Source organism: Trachypithecus francoisi, unplaced genomic scaffold (genome assembly GCF_009764315.1).
Source record: "Trachypithecus francoisi isolate TF-2019V2 unplaced genomic scaffold, Tfra_2.0 Lachesis_group16, whole genome shotgun sequence".
In the NCBI taxonomy this organism is placed as follows: Eukaryota; Metazoa; Chordata; class Mammalia; order Primates; family Cercopithecidae; genus Trachypithecus; species Trachypithecus francoisi.
The window spans coordinates 64,589,251-64,611,758 of record NW_022681461.1 but is presented as its reverse complement, the minus strand read 5'-3'; the positions used below and the strand labels follow the sequence as shown (position 1 = coordinate 64,611,758).

The 22,508-nt window shown below is 38.0% G+C and overlaps 1 protein-coding gene across 3 annotated transcripts in view; it reads right to left on the bottom strand.

Annotated features, from left to right (window-relative positions):
• The window catches only part of C5 (complement C5), a 101,885-nt gene that overhangs the window by 34,533 nt on the left and 44,844 nt on the right, over nucleotides 1–22,508 (bottom strand). For 2 of the 3 annotated variants that reach the window (XM_033237614.1, XM_033237615.1), the window contains 7 exons: nucleotides 22,044–22,117; nucleotides 21,063–21,202; nucleotides 12,839–13,066; nucleotides 11,541–11,601; nucleotides 6,784–6,873; nucleotides 4,838–5,050; nucleotides 4,315–4,390 (listed from right to left, as the gene is read on the bottom strand). In XM_033237614.1, coding sequence (XP_033093505.1) covers nucleotides 4,315–4,390; nucleotides 4,838–5,050; nucleotides 6,784–6,873; nucleotides 11,541–11,601; nucleotides 12,839–13,066; nucleotides 21,063–21,202; nucleotides 22,044–22,117 — 882 coding nt within the window. Of the gene's footprint in view, nucleotides 1–4,314; nucleotides 4,391–4,837; nucleotides 5,051–6,783; nucleotides 6,874–11,540; nucleotides 11,602–12,838; nucleotides 13,067–14,405; nucleotides 15,320–21,058; nucleotides 21,203–22,043; nucleotides 22,118–22,508 lie in introns of those variants that run through there. The other variant, XM_033237616.1, reaches the window with a different exon arrangement.

Below are 22,508 nucleotides of genomic sequence, written 5' to 3'. Positions count from 1 at the left end.
TGTAAAATAAAATGCTGCATGGCAATGAAAAGGAGTGAGTTATATTTACTTATACTACTATATCTAAAATAAAAAGTATTAAAAGAAAAAGATAAGTTACAGAATGATAGGTAAACTAGTTATAATCATTTAGAAATACAAAAAGGGACTGTGAAGCCGTCACTTCATTTTGGAAGCAAGTAACCATTCTTTCTTTTACCATGCTTAACTTTCTTAAACAGTGCTTGCTTAAGAATTCCAGGAACCAGCCGGGCGCGGTGGCTCAAGCCTGTAATCCCAGCACTTTGGGAGGCCGAGACGGGCGGATCACGAGGTCAGGAGATCGAGACCATCCTGGCTAACACGGTGAAACCCCGTCTCTACTAAAAATACAAAAAACTAGCCGGGCGAGGTGGCGGGCTCCTGTAGTCCCAGCTGCTCGGGAGGCTGAGGCAGGAGAATGGCGTGAACCCGGGAGGCGGAGCTTGCAGTGAGCTGAGATCCGGCCACTGCACTCCAGTCCGGGCGACAGAGCGAGACACCGCCTCAAAAAAAAAAAAAAAAAAAAAAAGAATTCCAGGAACCAGCCATGAGATAAAAATCAAGGTTGTGAAATGTCCCCTAAAGAAGAAAAACACTGAGCAGTTAATCTACAAACCTGTTCCAGTCTAGCTGACCACTAGATGGCCCATTACTCAAGATAATAATCAGAACAAGACATGCTGACCTGCATGTAGCTAACTCCTGCACATAGTTTTCCAAGTCCCTTCCCCTTTAAAATCCCTCTGGCCAGCCTAGGGCATTTGGGATAGTTTCATGACTCTAGTCTGCATCTCCTCAGGTTGCTGGCTTTTGAATTAACCTGGTTTTCCTCCCACCAATCCTAGTCTCGAGTTTGGCATCTGAGCAGTGAGCAGCCAAACTGGAGTTAAGTTACATCTATATGATTTCATGTATATATATATAATATAAAATATTTAAAATGTTATGGAAAGATGCATAAACTCATGATAGTGAATGCCCTTGGGGGAAAGAAACAGAAATAAGATGAAGGCTTGTAGTTAGAGAGAAAACTTCAATATCCATAATTTTTTTTTTCAAAGGCGAATACAAAAAATGTTCATAGTCATCAATTTAGGGTTTTGTTAATATGAATGATATTTGCACTTTAAAAAATCTTCTTTATATTTCTCAAGAAAAGTTTGAGGGTATTTAGGTGCTGGACATTTTCTTCTATGTCTATTATTTCTTTCAAGGAGCTTACGGAGTTGGGTCTATGTTTCAGTCTTGCCCCAAACTCTTGAAAGCCTCTAAGAGTTTACTGAGAGGCTGTTGCACCTTCCTGTGGGGCTTTCTGCTCTCCAGGCATCTATATCCCAGGTCCTGCTATGTCAGTTTCCAGTCTTCATTGACACTCACTCCCACTCCTGCATCCTGGGTTATCCTTTGGTTGGTGTGCTGCAGGGGTCTATGAGCCTTTTATTTTATTTTTTTATATTTTTAATGTTTTATTAAAGACAAGGTCTCCTTATGTTACTCAGGCTGGTCTTGAACTCCTGTGCTCAAGCCACCCTCCTGCTTCAGCCTCCCAAAGTGCTAGAATTATAGGTGTGAGCCACTGTACCTGGCCCTGTGTGTCTTTTAAAGTGTGTCACCCACACAAGGTCAGGCCTAATTCTAAGGTATAATCTATGGAACTTGGTAGCTGATCAGAGATAAAGCCAAAAGGAAAGGAAGGAATCAAAAACCAACTGACGATTCTGACTTGATTAACGGGGGACAAAGGGCAGGGTATTGTTGTGCACTGAGTAAAGAAACAGAGCCGGGCGCGGTGGCTCACACCTGTAATCCCAGCACTTTGGGAGGCCAAGGTGGGTGGATCACCTGAGGTCAGGAGTTTGAGACCAGCCTCAACATAGAGAAACCCCGTCTCTACTAAATACAAAATTAGGCAGGCATGGTGGTGCATGCCTGTAATCCCAGCTACTCGGGAGACTGAGGCAGGAGAATTGCTTGAACTTGGGAGGCAGAGGTTGCGGTGAGCTGAGATCGCACCATTGCACTCTAGCCTGGGCAACAAGAGCGAAACTCCGTCTCTAAAAAAAAAAAAAAAAAAAAAAAAAAAAAAAAAAGAAACAGAGAAGTGTATTTGAGGGAGAAAATAATGAAATTGACACATATTGTGCTTGAAGAACCTTTGGCTCCTGGAAACCTAGAAATGTGGATCTAGACATTTCCTACCTTCTTAGGAAAGGAGTTAGGCCTTGAAACATTGATTAGGAGGCCATTGGCCTAGATGTTATGGAAGTCATGGGCAAAAATGAGATTATACCAGGAGAGATTACAGAAAATAAGAGGGCCAAAGATAAAATTCTGGGAAATTTCAGTAGCTAAAGAAAAAAAATTGGCCAGGTGCGGTGGCTCATGACTGTAATCCCAGCACTTTGGGAGGCTGAGGTGGGTGGATCACGAGGTCAGGAGATCGAGACCTTCCTGGCCAACGTGGTGAAACCCCATCTCTATTAAAAATACAAAAATTAGCCAGGCATGATGGTGCACGCCTGTAATCCCAGCTCTCAGGAGGCTGAGCCAGGAGAATCGCTCAAACCCGGGAGGCGGAGGTTGTAGTGAGCTGAGATTGTGCCACTGCACTCCAGCCTGGGGACAGAGCAAGACTCTGTCTCGAAAAAAAAAAAAGAAAAGAAAAAAATATAAAATTAAAGTATTCTAGGTTGTAAACTCCTTAAATACATTTAATATAGAACCTACAGGCCGAGTGCGGTGGCTCAAGCCTGTAATCCCAGCACTTTGGGAGGCCGAGACGGGTGGATCATGAGGTCAGGAGATCGAGACCATCCTGGCTAATATGGTGAAACCCCGTCTCTACTAAAAAAAAAATACAAAAAAAAAAACTAGCCGGGCGAGGTGGTGGGCACCTGTAGTCCCAGCTACTCAGGAGGCTGAGGCAGGAGAATGGCGTAAACCCAGGAGGCGGAGCTTGCAGTGAGCTGAGATCCGGGCCACTGCACTCCAGCCTGGGTGACAGCAGCTGGCACACCACTTTTATTAAATATTTTGTCATAGCACGATGGTTACTTCGTTTTTTTTTTTTTGAGACAGAGTCTCATTCTGTCACCTGGGCTGTAGTGCAGTGGTGTGATCTCAGCTCACTGTAACCCTCGCCTCCTGGGTTTAAGCGATTCTCCTGCCTCAGCCTCCTGAGTAGCTGGGACTACAGGCACTTGCCACTATGCCCAGCTAATTTTTGTATTTTTAGTAGAGACGAGGTTTCACCATGTTGGCCAGGATGATCTCGATCTCTTGACCTCATGGTCTGCCTGCCTTGGCCTCCCAAAGTGCTGGGATTACAGGCGTGAGCCACCATGCCCAGCCAGTATTTTTTGAAAATAGACTGCCATATGGACTCTTAATTAATTCAGACTATCTTTCCCTTAAATCATCAGAATTTTGGAAGTTATGTTTCATTGAATAAATACTTATTGAGCATCTACTATGTGCCAGGTAGGTACCAGGCACTAGGGATACTTAGGACTTCCCACATGGAGCTTACCTTCCAGTGGGGGAGATACTCAATAGTGGAATAAGCAAGTACATTAGTAATCACACTGAGGAGAAAAGAAACGATATGAGGTGTTGGGAGGGGAGTGGGTTGCAATTTTAGACATTATGATATAGCAGAGGCCTCCCTGAGGTGACATTTGGTAAAGACCTGAGGGAAATATGAGAGCCAGTCATGCTGATACCTAAGGAGGAGTATTTCAGACTGAGAAAACAGTGCAAAGGCCCTGAGGTGGAAGCATGCCTGATATGTTTGAGGAAGGCCAGTGGGGTTGAATTGGAGGGAAAGAGAGTATAGGAGATAAAGGAGGAGACATGAGGTGGAGCCAGATCATATAGAGCTTTTGTAAATCACAATAAAAATTTTGGTTTTTACTCTGGGTAAGATGGGAAGCTCCTAAATGGTTCAGAGTGGCATGATCTAACATACGTTTTAACAAGGTCACTTCAGTTGCTGTGTTGAGGATCAAGGGCTGAACCCAGACGACTAAGGGAGACTAGTGCAAGAATCCAGGTGGGAGAGGAAGGTGTCCTGGAACAGGATGGTGTGGTGGCGTTGGTGAGAAGTAGTCAAATTCAGGATATATTTTGAATCTGTATCTGCTGGATCAGATGTGAATTGTAAGAGAAACAGAGGAGTGAAGGATGACGAGGCTTTTAGCCTGAGCAACTCGAGGAATGGAGTTTCCATTGTGATTATTATTCTTTAGTTAATTAACCACTATATGAAAATGCAATTTAAAATCTTCTACTTACCAAGTGCTAGCACTGCCACCCTTCCACACGCTGTAAGAATAGTCAGCATTTCTGTAGGACATAATGCTCACTATCCCTAAGAGGCACAAGAAAAAGAACACAGTGCTTCACAGACCTCCTTTTCTACTCAACAAACACTGTATCAGCCCCTGAGAATGGTAAGCTTCCTTTGGCGTTGGGCAGCAAGCATATGCTCTGTGGCCAGCATTGAACTTCTCAAAGGAAGCATATGAATTGCCTGAATTGGGAATTATCAAGTAGAACATTCTGATCTCATTCAAAAAGGAAGGAAGTGTTCTGTAGTTTGGAATGCAGGTGCCTTGTCTCTCATCCAGGCATTTTGGTAAGTTAAGCCAAAATGCTACAGAAATAATATTTATTTATATAGTAGAGTGCATCTCATGATTTTTTTTTTTGCTAAAATTCTCTTATAAAGTTTTCTATAATTCACAACTTAAATATTAGTTTAATAAAAATATTAGTTTAAAATCACCCAATTTTTATGTGAAATACATTTTTTTACCTTCTTTTAATTTTTTCTTCAGGTTCCGCTTTTCAATTAATGGGTCGGAATGAAAAATATTCCAATGATTTCCTGTTTCCAGGTAGTGAAAAACATAGTATACTGGGACAACGCTCATTAGCTCCGCCTCTGCACTCCCTTTGGGGAGGTGGGTTAGGATATTGACGCCTTCCCGACTTAGAACTGCAGACAAGATCTCACCTACAAGCAGTCCTGAAACAAAAAAGATCAAAGTAGACACACCGCTTTTTATTCACTTCTTTTTCTTTTCTTTTTTTTGTTTTTTTGAGACGGAGGCTTGCTGTGTCTCCCAGACTGGAGTGCAGTGGCCCGATCTCCACCCACTGCAAGCTCCGCCTCCCAGGTTCATGCCATACACCTGCCTCAGCCTCCCGAGTAGCTGGGACTACAGGCGCCTGCCACCACGCCCGGCTAATTTTTTGTATTTTTAGTAGAGATGGGGTTTCACCGTGTTCGCCAGGATGGTCTCGATCTGCTGATCTCATGATCCACCCGCCTCAGCCTCCCAAAGTGCTGGGATTACGGCCGTGAGCCACCGCGCCCAGCCTTTATTAACTTCTAACAGTATGTTCTCAAGAGAGAAGAACAATCATCTAGAGATGGTTATTCCCTTTTTATCTAGGCAGTTGACTTGCTTCTCAGAAATGGGGTGAGAAAAAAAGATCTGATTAGGAACATGAATATGAAAGAAACAAACAAAAATAAAGACTTTACAAATCACTAAAATATGGTGGTAGGTAATGTAATACAGTGGACTGATTGCTGCAAGAGAACATGGCAAATTAGTTGTCATTCAACCTGATAGTTTTAGACATCATAAACCATACTTACCAATTCCTTCCAGGAAGCAAAGCAAAGAGCCTGAACAGGGAGTGCTTGATGTGACTCTGTCTATAACTCACTGTGCAACCTTGGACATGCCACTTTCTTTTAGATCCAGCAACAGGGTTGCACATGATCAAAAAGATCCTTTCCAGTACTAGCATTTTGTGATTCTAGGGTTTTATCTGAGATAAAATGTAGTCAGGACATTCTATCATTCAGTAACATGTTATGGAATTGTAAAGCCTGGAGACTAGGGAAAACCTAGTCACTTGTGCAAATATCACTTCTGCAAATGTATCCAAGGGGAGGAGAACCCCCGCTATGGTTTGAATGTATATGTCTCTCCAAAATCATATACTGAAGCCTAATTACCAAGGTGATAGTTTTAGAAGGTGGGGCTTTTTGAGAGGTGATTAGGTTATGATGGCTCCGCCCTAATCAGTGGGATTAATAATCTTATAGATGAGGTGTGAGGAAGTTGTTCACCCCTTTTCGCCCTTTTGCCTTTCCACTTTCTGCCACAGGAGGATACAGCAACATATGTCCTCATGGAAACAGACAGCGGCCCTTGCCAAACACCCAGTCTCTTGGTGCCTTGATCTTGGATTTCCCAGCCTCCCGAACTGTGAGAAATAAATTTGTATTATTTATAAATTTTGTTATTTTGTTATGGCAGCATAAATGGACTAAGACAACCCCTCTGGGACCAGTACTTCAGCAGAGCAGTGCTGTTCTCTCTAGGCCATGTGCAGGCCATAGGCCTTCTCTGGAGCAGGACTGGCCACTAAGACCATGGAAAGTTCTTTAAGTCTAGAAGCAACTGGACCCCCATTTTGGAGACATCTTTGAGCCAATGACAGTCCCTACCCTCCAATGGAGGAGAATGAATCCCCATGTAAATCAGGCAGTTGGAAGAAGATAGTGGGAAAAGTGATCAAAGGTTTGAAAGTGGGGGGTGGGTAGGGGTGGAGCACTCCTAAAGGTAGATCTGTGTGTGCTACTGAACACAGAAGTGGAGAAACAGAATAATCATGAGGATATTTGATTTTTGTTTGAAGCACCAAGTGAAGTGAGAACTAAAAATGGCGTTGTTAATTTACCTTTTACACTCAAAATCCTTTTGATTTCTGTTTTGGGGACCAAATCTAATGGTATCCTGTATGGGAACTCCTTTCGTCTGCTAATGGTACCTGTAATTTAGAAAATTTGGATTTATACAGAGTTTCCAGGGGAAGACTATTTGCAGATTATTTACAATGTATCACTTTCAAAGAATTTTTCAAAATAAAAGACTTATAATTAGACTATTAAAATTTTAAAAGAAAGTTAACAATCATCAAGGACTTTAATCAAATCCTAGGCTTGTATAATCTTATTAAACAAAGCATTAAATTTGGCTGTGAGCTTCCTGGTCATTATAAGATGTGAAATAAGTAGGTTATATAAATCTTATTCACCAGCAAAATATAGCATGCCAGTTTGCCCAAAGAGAGAAAACTGTTCCTGGAACTGAAAGCTAAGAATAACTAACATGTAATTTCTTAATCAACTATATATTGAACATTAGCTCCACAGGGAAGTATGACCTGAAATTCTTTCCACCTTCCCTTCCCAGTCTAGTTTTGATACTTTTTAATCTATGAGCAAAACAACAGAGTTTTAGCATAATGGTATCAGATAATTTTTCTACTGTAATCACTGGTTTATGTCCAAAAAAGGTAACATTGATCATTCCACTGATAGAGTACCAAGCATGCTACTAAGCTCTTTAAATGAATTATTGCATTCGATTCTCACAACAATCCTCTACGTTAGGTCTATTTTCATTATTTTAATTTTATAGATGAGGAAATTGAGGCTTAGAAAGTGTTGCGTTCAAGGTCCCAGAACTAGTACAAGTGGAGCTGCAATCTCAACTCTGGAAGTTTTGCTGCAGAGCCCACACTAGTCACCACAAAGAGAATCCACCTCCCATTGTCCTGCAAAGAAAGCGCTTTGGGGGCAAGGATCATTTCTCATTCCAGCTGTAGTCCCAGCACTTAGCACAGACCCTGGCATATGGAAGATGATAAAGAAAAGTGAGTCACATTTACAATGTAATGGACAAGCCACGTGGCTTTCCTAAAAATGCAGGAGCATTCCTCATAAAACTTCTTTCCTCATTAACCCTTGATAAATGCGGAGGATATATCAAAATAAAACTCAGTGAAGACATTTAGAGGTTTGCAGTTTGAGTGAAAGAGCATGAAGTTCAAAAACACCTTACTATGTATGTGGCACTGGGCAAGATACAACCTTTCTTAGCCTCAATTTGTTAATCAGTTAAATGGAGTTAACAGTATTTTCCTCAAAGGATTTTTGTGGGATAAAATAATATAGACAAAGAAACTGGCATACAATTCATGCTCAATATATGATACTTATTACAGATAGCCTTCAGATTATCTAGATTTGCTCCTTCACCATTTTCTCCATTGAAACATGCTCTTGACTATTTCAATTCCATTGGCAACTCTACTACCAGGTGGAAAAGGTTAAAAATAAAGTTAAAACTAAGAGAAGTTAATTTTACTCCTTGTCTGTGGTCACGAATAGAAGACCCATCAAGACATCACATAAAAAGGCAGGTTCCAGACAGATTAAAACATTTTAAAGTCAAATCTATAAAATTAACAGAATAAAATATCCAGCAATATCTTTGTGAACTAAGAGTACAGAAAGACCTCTTAAAGATTACCTCAAAAATATATAACCATAAGATGAAATTATGATGGATTTGACTACATCAGCAGAAAGAATTCCTTTTCAAAACCCACGAAGGCTTGTTGTTGCTCAAAGAGGTATATCAGAAATAAAATCAAGAAGAAATTTTAAAAAGATAACCCAAATGGAAAATTTAAAAACGTGCAAAAGATACGAATAGGCAATTGACAGATGGGAAACCCAAGTGGACAAGTATGTGAAGAAATGCTTAAAATCATTAGTAACCAGAAGAATCCAAATTAAAACAATGAGATATTGCTTTATACCCATTAAAAATGCCACATTTTAGAGAGACAAGTGTTGGTGAGGTTGTGGAGAGACGAGAACCCTCACGCACTGCTAATGGAAGCATAACCATTCTGAAGGGCAATACGACAGGACTAAATGGCATTAAATATGTATATACCCTTTGACCCAGCTCCTGGATATACAGTCCAGGTAAACGCTAACACGGATTTTTCAAGAGAAATATATTGTATATACAGTGATGGATAAAATGGTGAGGGAACATGTTTTGAAATTCTACGTAAGAAAAATGAATTAAGTATACCTATAACAATAGAGATATTTCTTTAAAGCTAAGCCTTGAGTGTAACAACTTAAGACATAGAATAGGATCTATAGCACAATATTACATATACATATATTAAAAAGATACACACATACAAAACAACATTACCTTTCTATTCAAAAGTATATAGCAAACACATTTGAGTGGGTACATTTGGAGGAAGGGGAATGGGAATGGGATTGGGGATGTAGGAAAAAATAAAATGAGAGGGGCCTGCCTAAACCAATGAGGATGGTGTGTCAGGAAGTGAGGGAGTGAGAAACTTAACTCTCTGCATTTGAGATATGAGAAGAGTTGGGAGAAAAGGGCTTATCAGGGACAGAAAGCAGAAACTAAAGACTAGAGCTAGTCTTAAGCATTGATTCTCTGTGTTTAGTCTTTTTTTAAGCTGGTGTCACACAATTTTAATTACTATATACAGTTTGTTCTCCCTCATTGATATATTTTTTCAGATTTCCTTTAACATTATTGTCCATTTATTTTTCCAAATACATTTTAGTTGTTTTTAAAAATTTTAACTGAACCCTGTAAAGTATCATACTTGTATAGCGATTTCAATATATAAATATTAGAAGTAGGCCGGGCACAGTGGCCCACGCCTGTAGTCCCAGCATTTTGGGAGGTCAAGGCTGGTGGATCACTTGAAGTAAGGAGTTCCAGACCAGCTTGGCCAACATGGTGAAACGCTGTCTCTACTAAAAATATAAAAATTAGCCGGGCATAGTGGTGAGTGCTTGTAATCCCAGCTACTCCAGAGGCTGAGGCAGGAGAATCGCTTGAAATCAGGAGGTAGAGGTTCCAGTGAGCTGACATGGCGCCACTGCACTCCAGCTTGGGCAACAGAGCGAGACCTTGTCCCTCCACCCGGCAAAAAAAAAAAAAAAAAAAAATATATATATATATATATATATATTAGAAGTATTTAATAAAATATCTGAAATAAGCTGAACAGAATTTTTATCTTTTCTCTTTTTAGCTCGCTAGAAATCAGGAAAGCTGCCTAAATCTAAGTTTCCTAAAATGTTAAGGGAAAAAAGTCATATGAGAAGATTGGAAAGAGGCATAGATTTTTGTTTTTAACTCAGATTTTCTCTACAGAGGTTTATTCCCAGATAAAAGATTGTTCCTATCCTGTGGTCTTGATGTTCACACCTAGATGAGTGAGACAAGACTACTTTGGAAAATTGTTTGCAATAATGTCAGTATAAGAAGCATCTGTGGTGGAAAAAAAAAAAAAAAAGAGAAGCCAAGGACACAGTGGCTTTTGAGGCTTGATATAATTGCATGAGGCTAAACCCCTCAAAACTTGTAATATCTCTACCCATAGATCATTCAAAATGAGCAGGCTAGGAGGAGGTCTGTGTGAAGGAAAAATTGGAGAAACAAGTAAGCATGTGGACACATGTACATAGATGGATTTTTCTTTTTACTACTCTACTGAAATAACACTCCTCAGTTCATGATACTCAGCTGAATTAAAGTGTAAAGGGTATTAATTATTTGCTTTCCCAGAGGAAAGACACTGACGATAGTGATCATGATCTGTAAGTAAATTTTTCCCCATTGCTATATCATTGAAATAAAACAAAAATTATTGATACAACATTAAGATAAATTGTAAGCATTTAATAAGGACTACAGTAATCTGTCTTCTTTAGTTGAAAAGAGAAGAATGGCCACATCCTAAATTCCATAAATACATGTATATGTATTTAGGCCTTAAGTGCTCAAATGTTTGCAGAATTCTAGCTTTGAGATGATTTGGAATATCTCAGTTGAAGGAAAAGTAGGGAAGCAGGAGCAATGAGGAATGGGTTTGTTAAGTGATTAATCAGCATTATTATGTTTTCAAATAATGCATGTTAATTATGTAAATGACTTTCTTAGGTGTTCTTTGGACTGTTGGCTCAATAATAATATATTATAAATTATTATTGTGATGGATAGATAATGAATAATATATAAGGGAAGTCATGCAATTATTACTATTTTGAGGCCTTGCATTCAAAATTAATGGAATTATTATTGTTGTGTCTCAGTCATTCAGATTATAGTAGTTGTACTACAATGCTATCAAGAAAGATAGTGATCTAAGAAGTGGATCCTTTTTTTTTTTTTTTGACACAGAGTCTCGCTCTGTCGCCCAAGCTGGAGTGCAGTGGCATGATCTCAGCTCACTGCAACCTCCACCTCCCAGGTTCAGGGGATTCTCCTGCCTCAGCTTCTCAAATAGCTGGGACCACAGGCGCCCACCACCATGTCCGGCTAATTTTTGTATTTTTAGTAGAGGCAGGGTTTCACTATGTTGGCCAGGCTGGTCTCAAACTCATGACCTCAAATGATCCACCCACCTCGGCCTCCCAAAGTGCTAGAATTACAAGCATGAGCCACTGCCCCCAGACAGAAGTGGATACTTTTGATTCTAGACAATTCACATTCTGGAAAATAGTGTTTTACATTACATACACACTTTAACTTCTAAAGCAAAAGATAACATACAAAATAAAAAATCATTTTGCCTACCATAAATACCCCTAGGATCCAAAGTAACACCAGAATAGCTTTCCCTTTTGACACCTTCTGGCTAAAATAAAGGCAGAAAACATTCAGTTAAAAACATAATTAAGTTTATATAACCTGAATTCCCTGGATCAACTTTTCTGGACTACTTTTCAAACTGAAAAATTATTTTTCTTGGAAAAGGTAAACTATGTATAAATACTATAAATACTTACATGGATATAAGCAGCAATAAGATTTGATGGCTATTTGCATACTGACCAGAGCAAATGCTTAAAAAGAAGTTATTTATAAGCTCAGATAATTGTTCTAAGTGCTTTATATGTATTAACTCATTTAACTCCTAAAAACCTCTATGAGGTTGGTGCTGTTATTACTCCCATTTGACAGATGAGGAGACTGACACACATGGAAATCAAGTAACACTGTCACACTGCTAGGAGGTGACAGAGCCAAGATTCAAGGCCAGGCAGCCTGGCTCCAGAGTCTGCATGGAGCCACAGTGCAAGGATGCATGGGAATGTGCTTTGCACAGAATAAGTCGGTACATGTTTACTGAAGTGAATTTCATAGCTGAAAACAGAACTTAGAGAGTGAAGAACCAGGAAATCCAATCTGTCGTTAACTGGCCATATGACCCTTAGCAAGAATCTCATCCTTTAAAAAGTACTATTATTTTTAATTGGTAAGTCATACTTAAATAAAAATATTAATGTTAATAACGAATACAATTAACAGACTGTGGGTAAACTGTACTTTAACAAATGACACTTTTCTTCTTTTTTTGGCCTGTTTATTTGTTTATACAATGGAAAGTTTTCTAGACCGTAAGTTCTTTAAATTCAAGGGCCATGTCTTATTTATTGTTTTATCTCCAGTTCCTTGCATAATGTCTGGCACATAGATTTCAAGACACATTTTCTGAATGTATTAAAGGGGGAAAAAAAAAAAGCCTGTGTATCAATTGTACCTGTGTACCGAAAAAAGACTTGTACCAATTGTTAAAATTAGATATCTCTGGGTATGGGAATTATTGATGATTTTTATTTATCTGTCGTTTTTCAGTGTTTTATATTTTCTACAAGACAAATGTTATTGTTTTATTAAAAATTTTTAAGCACAATTTCAGACGTATAGAAAAATTGCAAGAATAGTACAAAAAAATCTAGAATAACCTCCACCCAGATTCCTTAATACTTAATGTTTTGTTAAATTTACACTATTGTTTCCCCTTCCCCCTCTTTCTGTGTCTCTTTTTTGCAATAATTTAGGCATAAGTTATTGAAGTATGCTTTTCTTACCACCACTCGTAATGATTTTACTAAGATTTCTTTTCCAAACGAAGTCTCCAGTGAGAAATTGATGTTCTGAAGACCAATTTCCAGAGGAAGCACAGTAAAGGTCACCAAGTGATTGGAGGAGCCGTCTACTTTCTGGCGCACACATTTGGAGGACTTTGTGCCCTGATGATCAATGACTGGGCTTTCCGAAGTGCAGATTCCCTCCACAGCAGACATTTTAACACAGAACTGAAATACGAGTGAAGAATTATATCAAAATACCTTTTCTTTTTTTTGAAACAGAGTCTTGCTCTGTCGCCCAGGCTGGCGTGCAGCTGCATGATCTCAGCTCACTGCAACCTCTGCCTCCTGGATTCAAGCAATTCTCCTGCCTCAGCTTCCCAAATAGCTGGGATTACAAGCATGCGCTGCCACACCCAGCTAATTTTTTGTATTTTTAGTAGAGGCGGGGTTTCTCCATGTTGGCCACACTGATCTTGAACTTCTGATCTCAGGCGATCCGCCCACCTCAGCCTCCCAATGTGCTGGAATTATAGGCATGATGCTGTAATCCATGCCTGGACTTGAAATATTTTATCTCTAACAAAGTTTACCTTAAAATAATCTCTTAGATTTTAAGGCACAGCAGAAAGTTCATTTCAGATTTCCTAACATAGACACACAAGTCGCTGTAGAGTTTAGCAATGCAAAGAGATGTCTAGAAACGTCAACACTGTCTCAGAAACATCTTACTATTCTTAGACTGTTACCTACTAAATTAGGTACAGAGCTCATGCTATTGTGATAGCACTTATTACTCTGTCTCTTTACATGGTTTGTATTTCAGATAGTGGAAGCCTTAGGCTCAGGTACTTGTTCATTCTCATCTTATTCATTTTTATATCTGGCCTCTGGTATTCAATAAATGTTGGTTTCATCAAAGACTGAAAATTTCCTATATTGGCATTCAAGGCCCTGCCCATTATGCCCCAGCTTACTTTTCTAATTTTATCAGCTTCCCATTTGTACCCCATTTTACAACTAAACTCTGGCTCCAGAAAGACCTGGATTCAAATTTTGGCCTTCCTCTTATTAACTGGTGATGGAAACTGGTTGCATGAACACTCTAATCCTCCATTTCCTCATCTTTGTAATAGGAATTATAATAGTGCCCACTGACTTCTGGCTCAAATAGCGAACATTTTTCATCTTCCCTCCAAATTCTGGTGAACTGATAGAATTGAGAACTATACCCAAAAGAATAAAGCCATAAAATCCAGAATAAATCAAGCAGGTAAACAAGAGAGAGCATCAGCTATTCAACCACTAATTTTGAGGAAGTTCATGAAAATAGAAAGTTCCTTTTCCCTCTTAACTATCTTCTTGGGACACAAACACCAGGGTGGGAGAGCCAGAGCAAAAGACTATTGGATCACCTGTGGCCAATGATTTCCTTAGAACAGCAGGGGAGGGTGGGGGAAGATAGATATAGAAGAGTCATTTAATACAATTCAGCATAATAGAATTACAAAAACTCTTAGTAAATTGAGACTAAAAGGAACTTTTGAAACTGATAGAAAATATAAAAAAACAGTGGTTCTGGTTACAGTAATAGCCAAATGGCTTTCATTGGGCGACCCTTCTGTAAAAATAACCACAAACTCTAGACAAGATATATATTAAAACAAACAAACAAACTACCTGCAGATAATAGAGAATGGGAGGGAAAGTGACCCTTGGGAGAAAGGAATGACACCCAATAAGTGTCCTGCTTTTTATAGCTTTACCATGAGGGCAGGCCCATTGGTGCCTTAGAGTGGCTAAAACCCCAGTAGAATCTGACATCATACTGGTTTAGGAACTAGAGGACAAAGTAGGGAATAGTTACCACAGCTGAGTAGTGAAGGAGCTCCAAGTTCTGTGTATAATCCTTGCTCAAACCTGGCTGACCCTTTACCTATGCACAGCACAGATTTCTAGCATCCAGCTACGGCAAAAATACTGAACTGAGATTTCAGAGTTTGGAAATGAATCCAGTCAACTGCCTGCTAATACACACACACACACACACACACACACATACACACACGAAATCTTCAGAGGAATGTAATAGAATCCAGAGTCTTTAAAATATTTTTATCAATAAAGTCCAAGTTTCAATCCAAAATTACTAGATAAAAAGAAATAGGGAAGTGTAACACACACTCAAGATGAAAGGTAATTAACAGGAAGTAACCCCAAAATATCACAGATGTACATGTTTCTTATTTTGATATGATGGAAATGCACTGATAATTTAAAGATTAAACAAAATATGGCAGTATAGTGATATGCACAACACTTTAAAATGCCATCAAGTTGGCTGGGCGTGGTGGTGTGCACCTGTAATCCAAGCTACTTGGGAGGCTGAGGCAGGAGAATCGCTTGAACCTGGCAGGCGGAGCTTGCAGTAAGCTGAGATCTTGCCATTGCACTCCAGCCTGGGTGAGAGGGTGAGACTGTCTCAAAAAAAAAAAAAATGCTGTCAAGTTATATATAATTGTGCCACTGTAAAGGACATACAAAAGAGGTGGCAGGCTAGATTTGGCCCATGGTCCATAAATTGCTGACCCTGATTTAGTTCATAAAACAAAAGGATAAAGAGATGTAAAAGATTCAATATGGCAGGTCAATTTCCTTTTATTAATTTATAAATTCAGGACAGTACCTATGAAAACTCTATTATAACTTTTAAAGGAGAATTTAATGAACTAATTCCAAAGTTTATCTGGCAGAGTAAATGTGTAAGAATAGCAACATCAAAAACATTTGAAAAATAAGAATACCAGAGAGTACTTGCCTAATAGATATACAATATAACCACAAATCTATGGTACTTTAAACCAGTGTGATACTGATGTAAACAAAACAGAGGAGAGAATCTACAAATACAAAACAGAGGAGAGAATCTATAAATATAAATCTATAAATAGAGAATATATAAATCCACATATATGGAAATTCAATATATATGGGGGCAAGATGACATTTTAAATCAGTTGGAAAAGCGTGAATTCCTTAACAAATACTGCTGGATCAACTGGCTATTTGGGATTAGATCCTTATTTCAGATAAAAAAATCTAAATGCTCGCAGAAAGCTATAAAAGTACTATAGAAAATACGGAAAAAACCGTTTTTCAGAAAAACATTTTATTTTGGGTTCAGGGGCACATGTGCAGGTCTGTTGTACAGGTAAATTGTGTGTCGCAGGGGTTTGGTGTGCGGATTCTTTCATCATTCAGGTAATAAGCATAGTACCTACTTGGTCATTTTTTGATCTTTCCGCTTCTCTCGCCCTCCACCCGCAAGTAGGCCCTGGCGTCTGCTGTTCCCTTCTTTGTGTCCGTATAGACTCAATGTTTAGCCCCCATTTATAAGTGAGAACACGCAGTATTTTGTAGAAAAACATTTTTAAAACTTGCAGTGAGAAAGAATTTCCAAAAACACAAAATTCAAATGACATAAAGGAAAAGATCTACAGATTTTATAACATACAAATTAAAAACACTAATAACAAAGTTAAAGACAAGTAGCAGATTAAATACCAGCAACATTTATAATCAATAAAAGATTTATAGCTATAACATAGAAAGTGCTCCTGTAGACAATAATAAGTACATTTGTTGAGTACTCACTATTGGCCAAGTACTATATTTACATGAATTAGCTCATTTAATCTTCAACTATGAAATAGATACTATTATCATCCTATTTTTCAGATGAGGAAACTAAGCAAGAAGAAGCTAGGTAACTTACCCCAGAAAAAAGTAACTCAATGGAAAGCAAAAGAAAGGATATTAAAGTAGTACATAGGATATCATAGAATACATGACAGAAGAAATACAAATGGCCAACAGACAAACGAAATGAGGTTCTACATTGCTAGAAATCAGGGTAGTGAAATAGAAACATCAGTGACTTATCACTTGTGTCTGTCAACTTGGCAAAAATTTTACGTGTGTTACCAAACAATATATAGTGCTTTCATGTTTTTAAATATTATGTAGTTGTATTCATTGTGTATATATATTATTCTGCCATTTGCTTTTTTTCAGCAATGTTACATTTTTGAGCTTTAATCAAAATGATGCATGTAGTTATCTAGTCCATTCATTTCAATTTCTGTGTAAGTGTTCCTTGTATGAATAAAAGAAAAAATGTTTATCCCCCCAAATTATAAGAATGTGAGGGATCAAGGCTACCTGCATACAGCTGGTAAGAATGTCAATTGATGTAGCTCTTTCGGAAGATAATTATGGCAATATTTATTATCAGAAGGTAAAATGTCCATGCCCTTTAGCCCAGTTAGTTCACTCCAAAACAAAACATTTATTCTACAGAAATATACATGTAGGAAGATATGTATGCATAAATGGAGACTTTGCAAAATCAGTTATAATAGTGAAAACCTGGAAATAACCCAAATGTCTTTAATAGAAACATGGTTCAACAAATTATAGTATACTCACCATGTGAATTATTGTGCAGCCATTAAAGTAATGAAGTAAATCTGTATATACTGATATGAAAGGATGTCTCTGATAATATTATTGGTGGAAACACAAATTGCTGAGGCAGTCTATATATATATATATATATATATACACACACACACACACATATATATACACATATATATATACACACATACACAAACCTATTTTATATGTCTAAGACTAGGTGAGCAGAGGAGCCCCTGCTGATGTCAATCCTACAGTTGAGCAGAGTTTGGCTGTGACCTCTGTGCCTTACCGATCTGTTATGCCCACCTATTTATGTGTCTATCTTAAATTACAATTTAAATGGTTTAAGAGTGGCACCTCCTTAATCATCTACCAAAATCCTTTGGTAGCCAAGATCAGTGTGAGTTATAAAATTATGCTCAGTCTGTTTTGATGAGATGGTCTGACTGTCTTAGTATCTCAGTTTCCAGGCTTCAAACCAATCTTGAATTGGGATTTTGAGACATAAAAACCACTACAGGAACCTGATGGAGAAATGGCCTTTGGTACCTCCATCTGAATTATGATTATCTAAAATTCACAAAGCATTCTGTCTGCAGAAAAGCTAGTGGATTTGAAAGCAACAATGTAAAGGCAACTTTCTGGCTTCTTAATTGAGGTCCTTCTCAGGACAAGGGAGGGCAATTCCACAGGGCTGAAGATGGTGGCATGATTCATAGGATTTATGCAAACCCTGTGAGTAAATTCTAAGGAAGAGAAATACGTAACATTTTGATTTTATTTCTATAAAAATAAGATAATACTGGTCGGGCACAGTGGCTCATGCCTGTAATTTCAGCACTTTGGGAGACTGAGGTGAGCGGATCACAAAATCAGGAGTTTGAGACCAGCCTGGACAACATGGTGAAACCCTGTCTCTACTAAAAATACAAAAATTAGCCAGGCGAGGTGGCACATGCCTGTAATCCCAGCTACTTGGAAGGCTGAGGCAGGAGAATCGTGTGAACTTGGGAAGCGGAGGTTGCAGTGAACCGAGATCGTGCCATTGCGCTCCAGCCTGGGTGACAGAGCGAGACTCTGTCTCAAAAAAAAAAAAAAAAAAAAAATATATATATATATCGTCGGTGTGGTAAATTGATTACTTAAGTTTATTCCCCATTTACATCCTGTGGCCAAGTAAAATTTGTGTGTGCATTGTGTGATATGTAGCATTACCTGATGAAACAAGTTTACATGGAAAAGTTCATTTTTACTGAAAATTAAAATTGTGAAAAAAAAGTGACATTTCTTAACATGAATTGGATTGAAAAATGAAATTGGCATTTCTATGACAAAAAGTACGTCTGATTTTGGCTGATTATTTTATCAATGAGGACTGATTTTTCCAGTTAGATTATATGGCAAACATATTACATAAATTGAATAAGCTAAATGTGAAGTTCCAAGACATAAGATTAAAATATATTGATAAAGGGGTAATAAAATTGACACTATTTTTATTTTATCAACCTTCCTGATAATATTGGGTTAAACAGCAATGCCTACCTCTATAAAAATGAAAAATAAGAACAGAATTTATGCCAAACCCTCGCTCATTTCTAACAATAAATAACGTTTATCCATAAATATGAAGCCAATTGAGAGAAAAGTTTCATTTATCTAATGAGAAGATAATTTTTTTTTTTTTTGAGACAGAGTCTCGCTCTGTCACCCAGGCTGGCGTGCAGTAGTGCAATCTCAGCTCACTGCAAGCTCCGCCACCTGGGTTCACTCCATTCTCCTGCCTCAGCCTCCCAAGTAGCTGGGACTACAGGTGCCCGCCACCATGCCTGGCTAATTTTTTTGTATTTTTAATAGAGACGGGGTTTCACCGTGTTCGCCAGGATGGTCTCGATCTCCTGACCTCGTGATCCGCATACCTTGGCCTCCCAAAGTGTTGGGATTACAGGCGTGAGCCACCACTCCCGGCCGAGAAGATAATTTTTAAATAAAATTTTATTTTTTACATTTAATAAATTTAGAAATGTATATGTTATTCTATCAGTAGTATACTGATAATAATATTTGTAATGATACCTAAATCCACATATCATTTGATACTTGGAATTTTACAATCATGAAATTTTAAAATATTTCACTTTCAATGTATATGCATATTTTTGTTCATTAAAATATAATAAGGTGATCAACAGAAAAAATTCAAGCATAAAATATATAACATTAGGGGAGTAAAACGGAAATATGAATTCATTGAGGAAAAGGAATGATATGTCATCTGTTGTTAAGAGCTTGTCTGAGCCCAGGAGCAGTGGCTCATGCTTGTAATCCCAGCACTTTGGGAGGCTAAGGCGGGTGGGTCACTTGAGGTCAGGAGTTCCAGACCAGCCTGGCCAACATGGTGAAACCTGTCTCTACTAAAAATACAAAAATTAGCCAACCCTGGTGGCATGCACCTGTAATCCTAGCTACTCAGGAGGCTGAGTCATGATAATCGCTTGAACAGGGGAGGAGGAGTTTGCAGTGAGCCGAGATCGCGCCACTGCACTCCAGCCTGGGCGACAGAGCAAGACTTGATCTCAAAAAAAAAAAAAAAAAGAGCTTATTTGAGCATTTAAAAATTGTTTGCTATGGTATTTGGACTCTGCTATACATAAGTCTGATAAAACAGTTTTATTTTAAGATATTGATATTTAAATATTTTAAAAGTAATAGATTGCCATCTTTTAAAAAATGTTTGATGAAAATTTTAGATGCCAATTTTAAAATGTGTCAAAGTGCAGAGTGAGACTCCATCTCAAAAAAAAAAAAAAGTGTCAGAGGGGTACTTAGTTTTTCCAAAACAAGAGGGTATGTAAGCAAAATTTTAGGAAACCACTGAAATTCTATTCTAAAAGAATAAAGTTAGTCTTTTAAAAAAATATAGCTAGAATTTTGGAACACATTGAATTATCATGCAAAGTTTTGTGATTGTGATTTTCAAATCAAATCAGTCAGCCTATCATATAATTCTCTTTAGGGGTGTGCTGGCAAAGAGAAGATAAATGGTGGGTCCAATCATGGTTGGAATTGTATCCTGGAGTGAGAAAGGATCCAGGGAGTTGGCATAATTTTAGTCAGTGTGGTTTTAATGATGACTCGTGAATTCTAACCTGAACAAGGAGTAAAGTAAAAAGAGCAGGGAAGTAACGGACAATAAAAGGGATTGAGTTAATGGATTGAAGGTTTCAGTGATGCTGCTGACCCAGAGCTACGGAAGTAATCTGGTTAATAAGTTAGGAGGACAGGAAGGAGGTTGTCACTGGATGGTGAGATGTGAGATGTCTGAAATCAAGATTTCAGAGAGGATGATAAGATCTATAAAGTGAAGATGAGTATGAATGGCTAAAATGGAGGAAAGGAAAGGGTTGTTAGAATCAAGGAGATCAAGGAACTCTGAGTATAGGCAAATAAAGGAACTAAATATGAATTTATCCTTCTCTAGACTTCCATAGCACATGGATTATCTTATGCAATTTATTCTTTCAATTGAAGTTACATGAATACCTACTTGTCCTTCCTCCTTTCTTCATCCCTTTACTTCACATACCTACACATCTAGTACAATGCACATTTTAAGTGTTTGGTTTCTATTGCTGAACTGAGTTGAAATTTTACTTTTTTTGTGTATGGTAATTCCACTAATAGAATTCTCAAAAAACCAGAGAATGTTTCCTTTATCCCATAAATATTAATACCTACTTACCTGCATCCCAGAAGTCCTATAGTTGTAAACAGTTCCTTTCAACTGGACCTGTTCTCCTCGTACAACAGAATATGGTATATTCATTTCCAGGAAGACATCTTTGAACACCTTTGCCTTAATAGTATCAGCAACACATATACCTTCAGTCCAAAGTGGAAGCGAAGTAGAATCATATTAGGAAATCCCTATAATTCTTTATTGGTATTAAAGTTTCTCACATTTGCTTTACTTCAAGGAAAAAAGAATACTAGACCATGTTTTTCTCTGAACTCTCACCTCATGCCCTTGAATTTTCTATTCATTGATCTTAATTTCAATAATAATTAGTATTAACAGAAAACTTCATTTGTTCAACAAATAGTTAATTCTATTTAAGGCATGAGAATACTTATTAACTAATGCACCAAATCTTTTTAGATATTCATTGTTGGCTCCTTTTTTAATGAGTATAAAATTTTGATTGTGGAAACCAAGATTTTAAAACAAAAGTAGCAAACAACAAACAAAACCATTCCTGAAATTATTTGGAAAGCATCTGCACTTAATCATCACAAAGATCAGCCCAGGAGAGGTCATTTGTTTGTTTGTAAGGCTACACAAGCTCCCAGTCAGTGAGAAAAGTGAAGGAAAATAAAGACTTGAGGCTGGGTGCAGTGGCTCAAGCTGTAAACTCAGCACTTTGGAAGGTGGACATGGGAAGGTTGCTTGAAACCAGGAGTTTGAGATCAGCTTGGACAACATAGCGAGACCCCTTCTTCATTTACAAAAAAAGGGAAACAGGAAAAAAAGAGAGGAGTGAAAGGAGAAATCAATATGTAAGATGTGGGCACATCCAAGTCTTTTGGTAATACATAAAAAAAGAATATTTTTAAAAAATTGCTACCATGTTAGTCCTGGGTAAACTAAATAGATACTAACAAAGAATTACATCTTGCTAATCATATCACTATTTAAATGCATATATCACTTAAGCCTGCTTACCACTGTTTGAAATGCCAACACCTTGAATTTCCCAGGTAGTTACAGAATCAGGTAGGGCAAACTGCAACTGTTTTCTGGAAGTTAAAATGTTGATATTCAAATACAGTGGAATATTGATTAACCCAACTTAACAGAGACATCCATTAACAGTATTTTTGCTCCAAACTACTTTAAAGAATGGCGTAAACCCAGGAGGCGGAGCTTGCAGTGAGCTGAGATCCGGCCACTGCACTCCAGCCTGGGCGACAGAGCGAGACTCCGTCTCAAAAAAAAAAAAAAAAAAAAGAGAAAGAAAAAAACTCACGCGATGAAATCACATCATTAAGGAAAACCTCATCCAGAAAAATATATTCAGTAACTCTCCTATATATTGCATGTTTTAGACATTGCACCACTATGATGAGAATTCAAGTTCAGCAGGATGCCTTTGAAACATTGCAAAATCCAAGCATACAAAACAAAGAA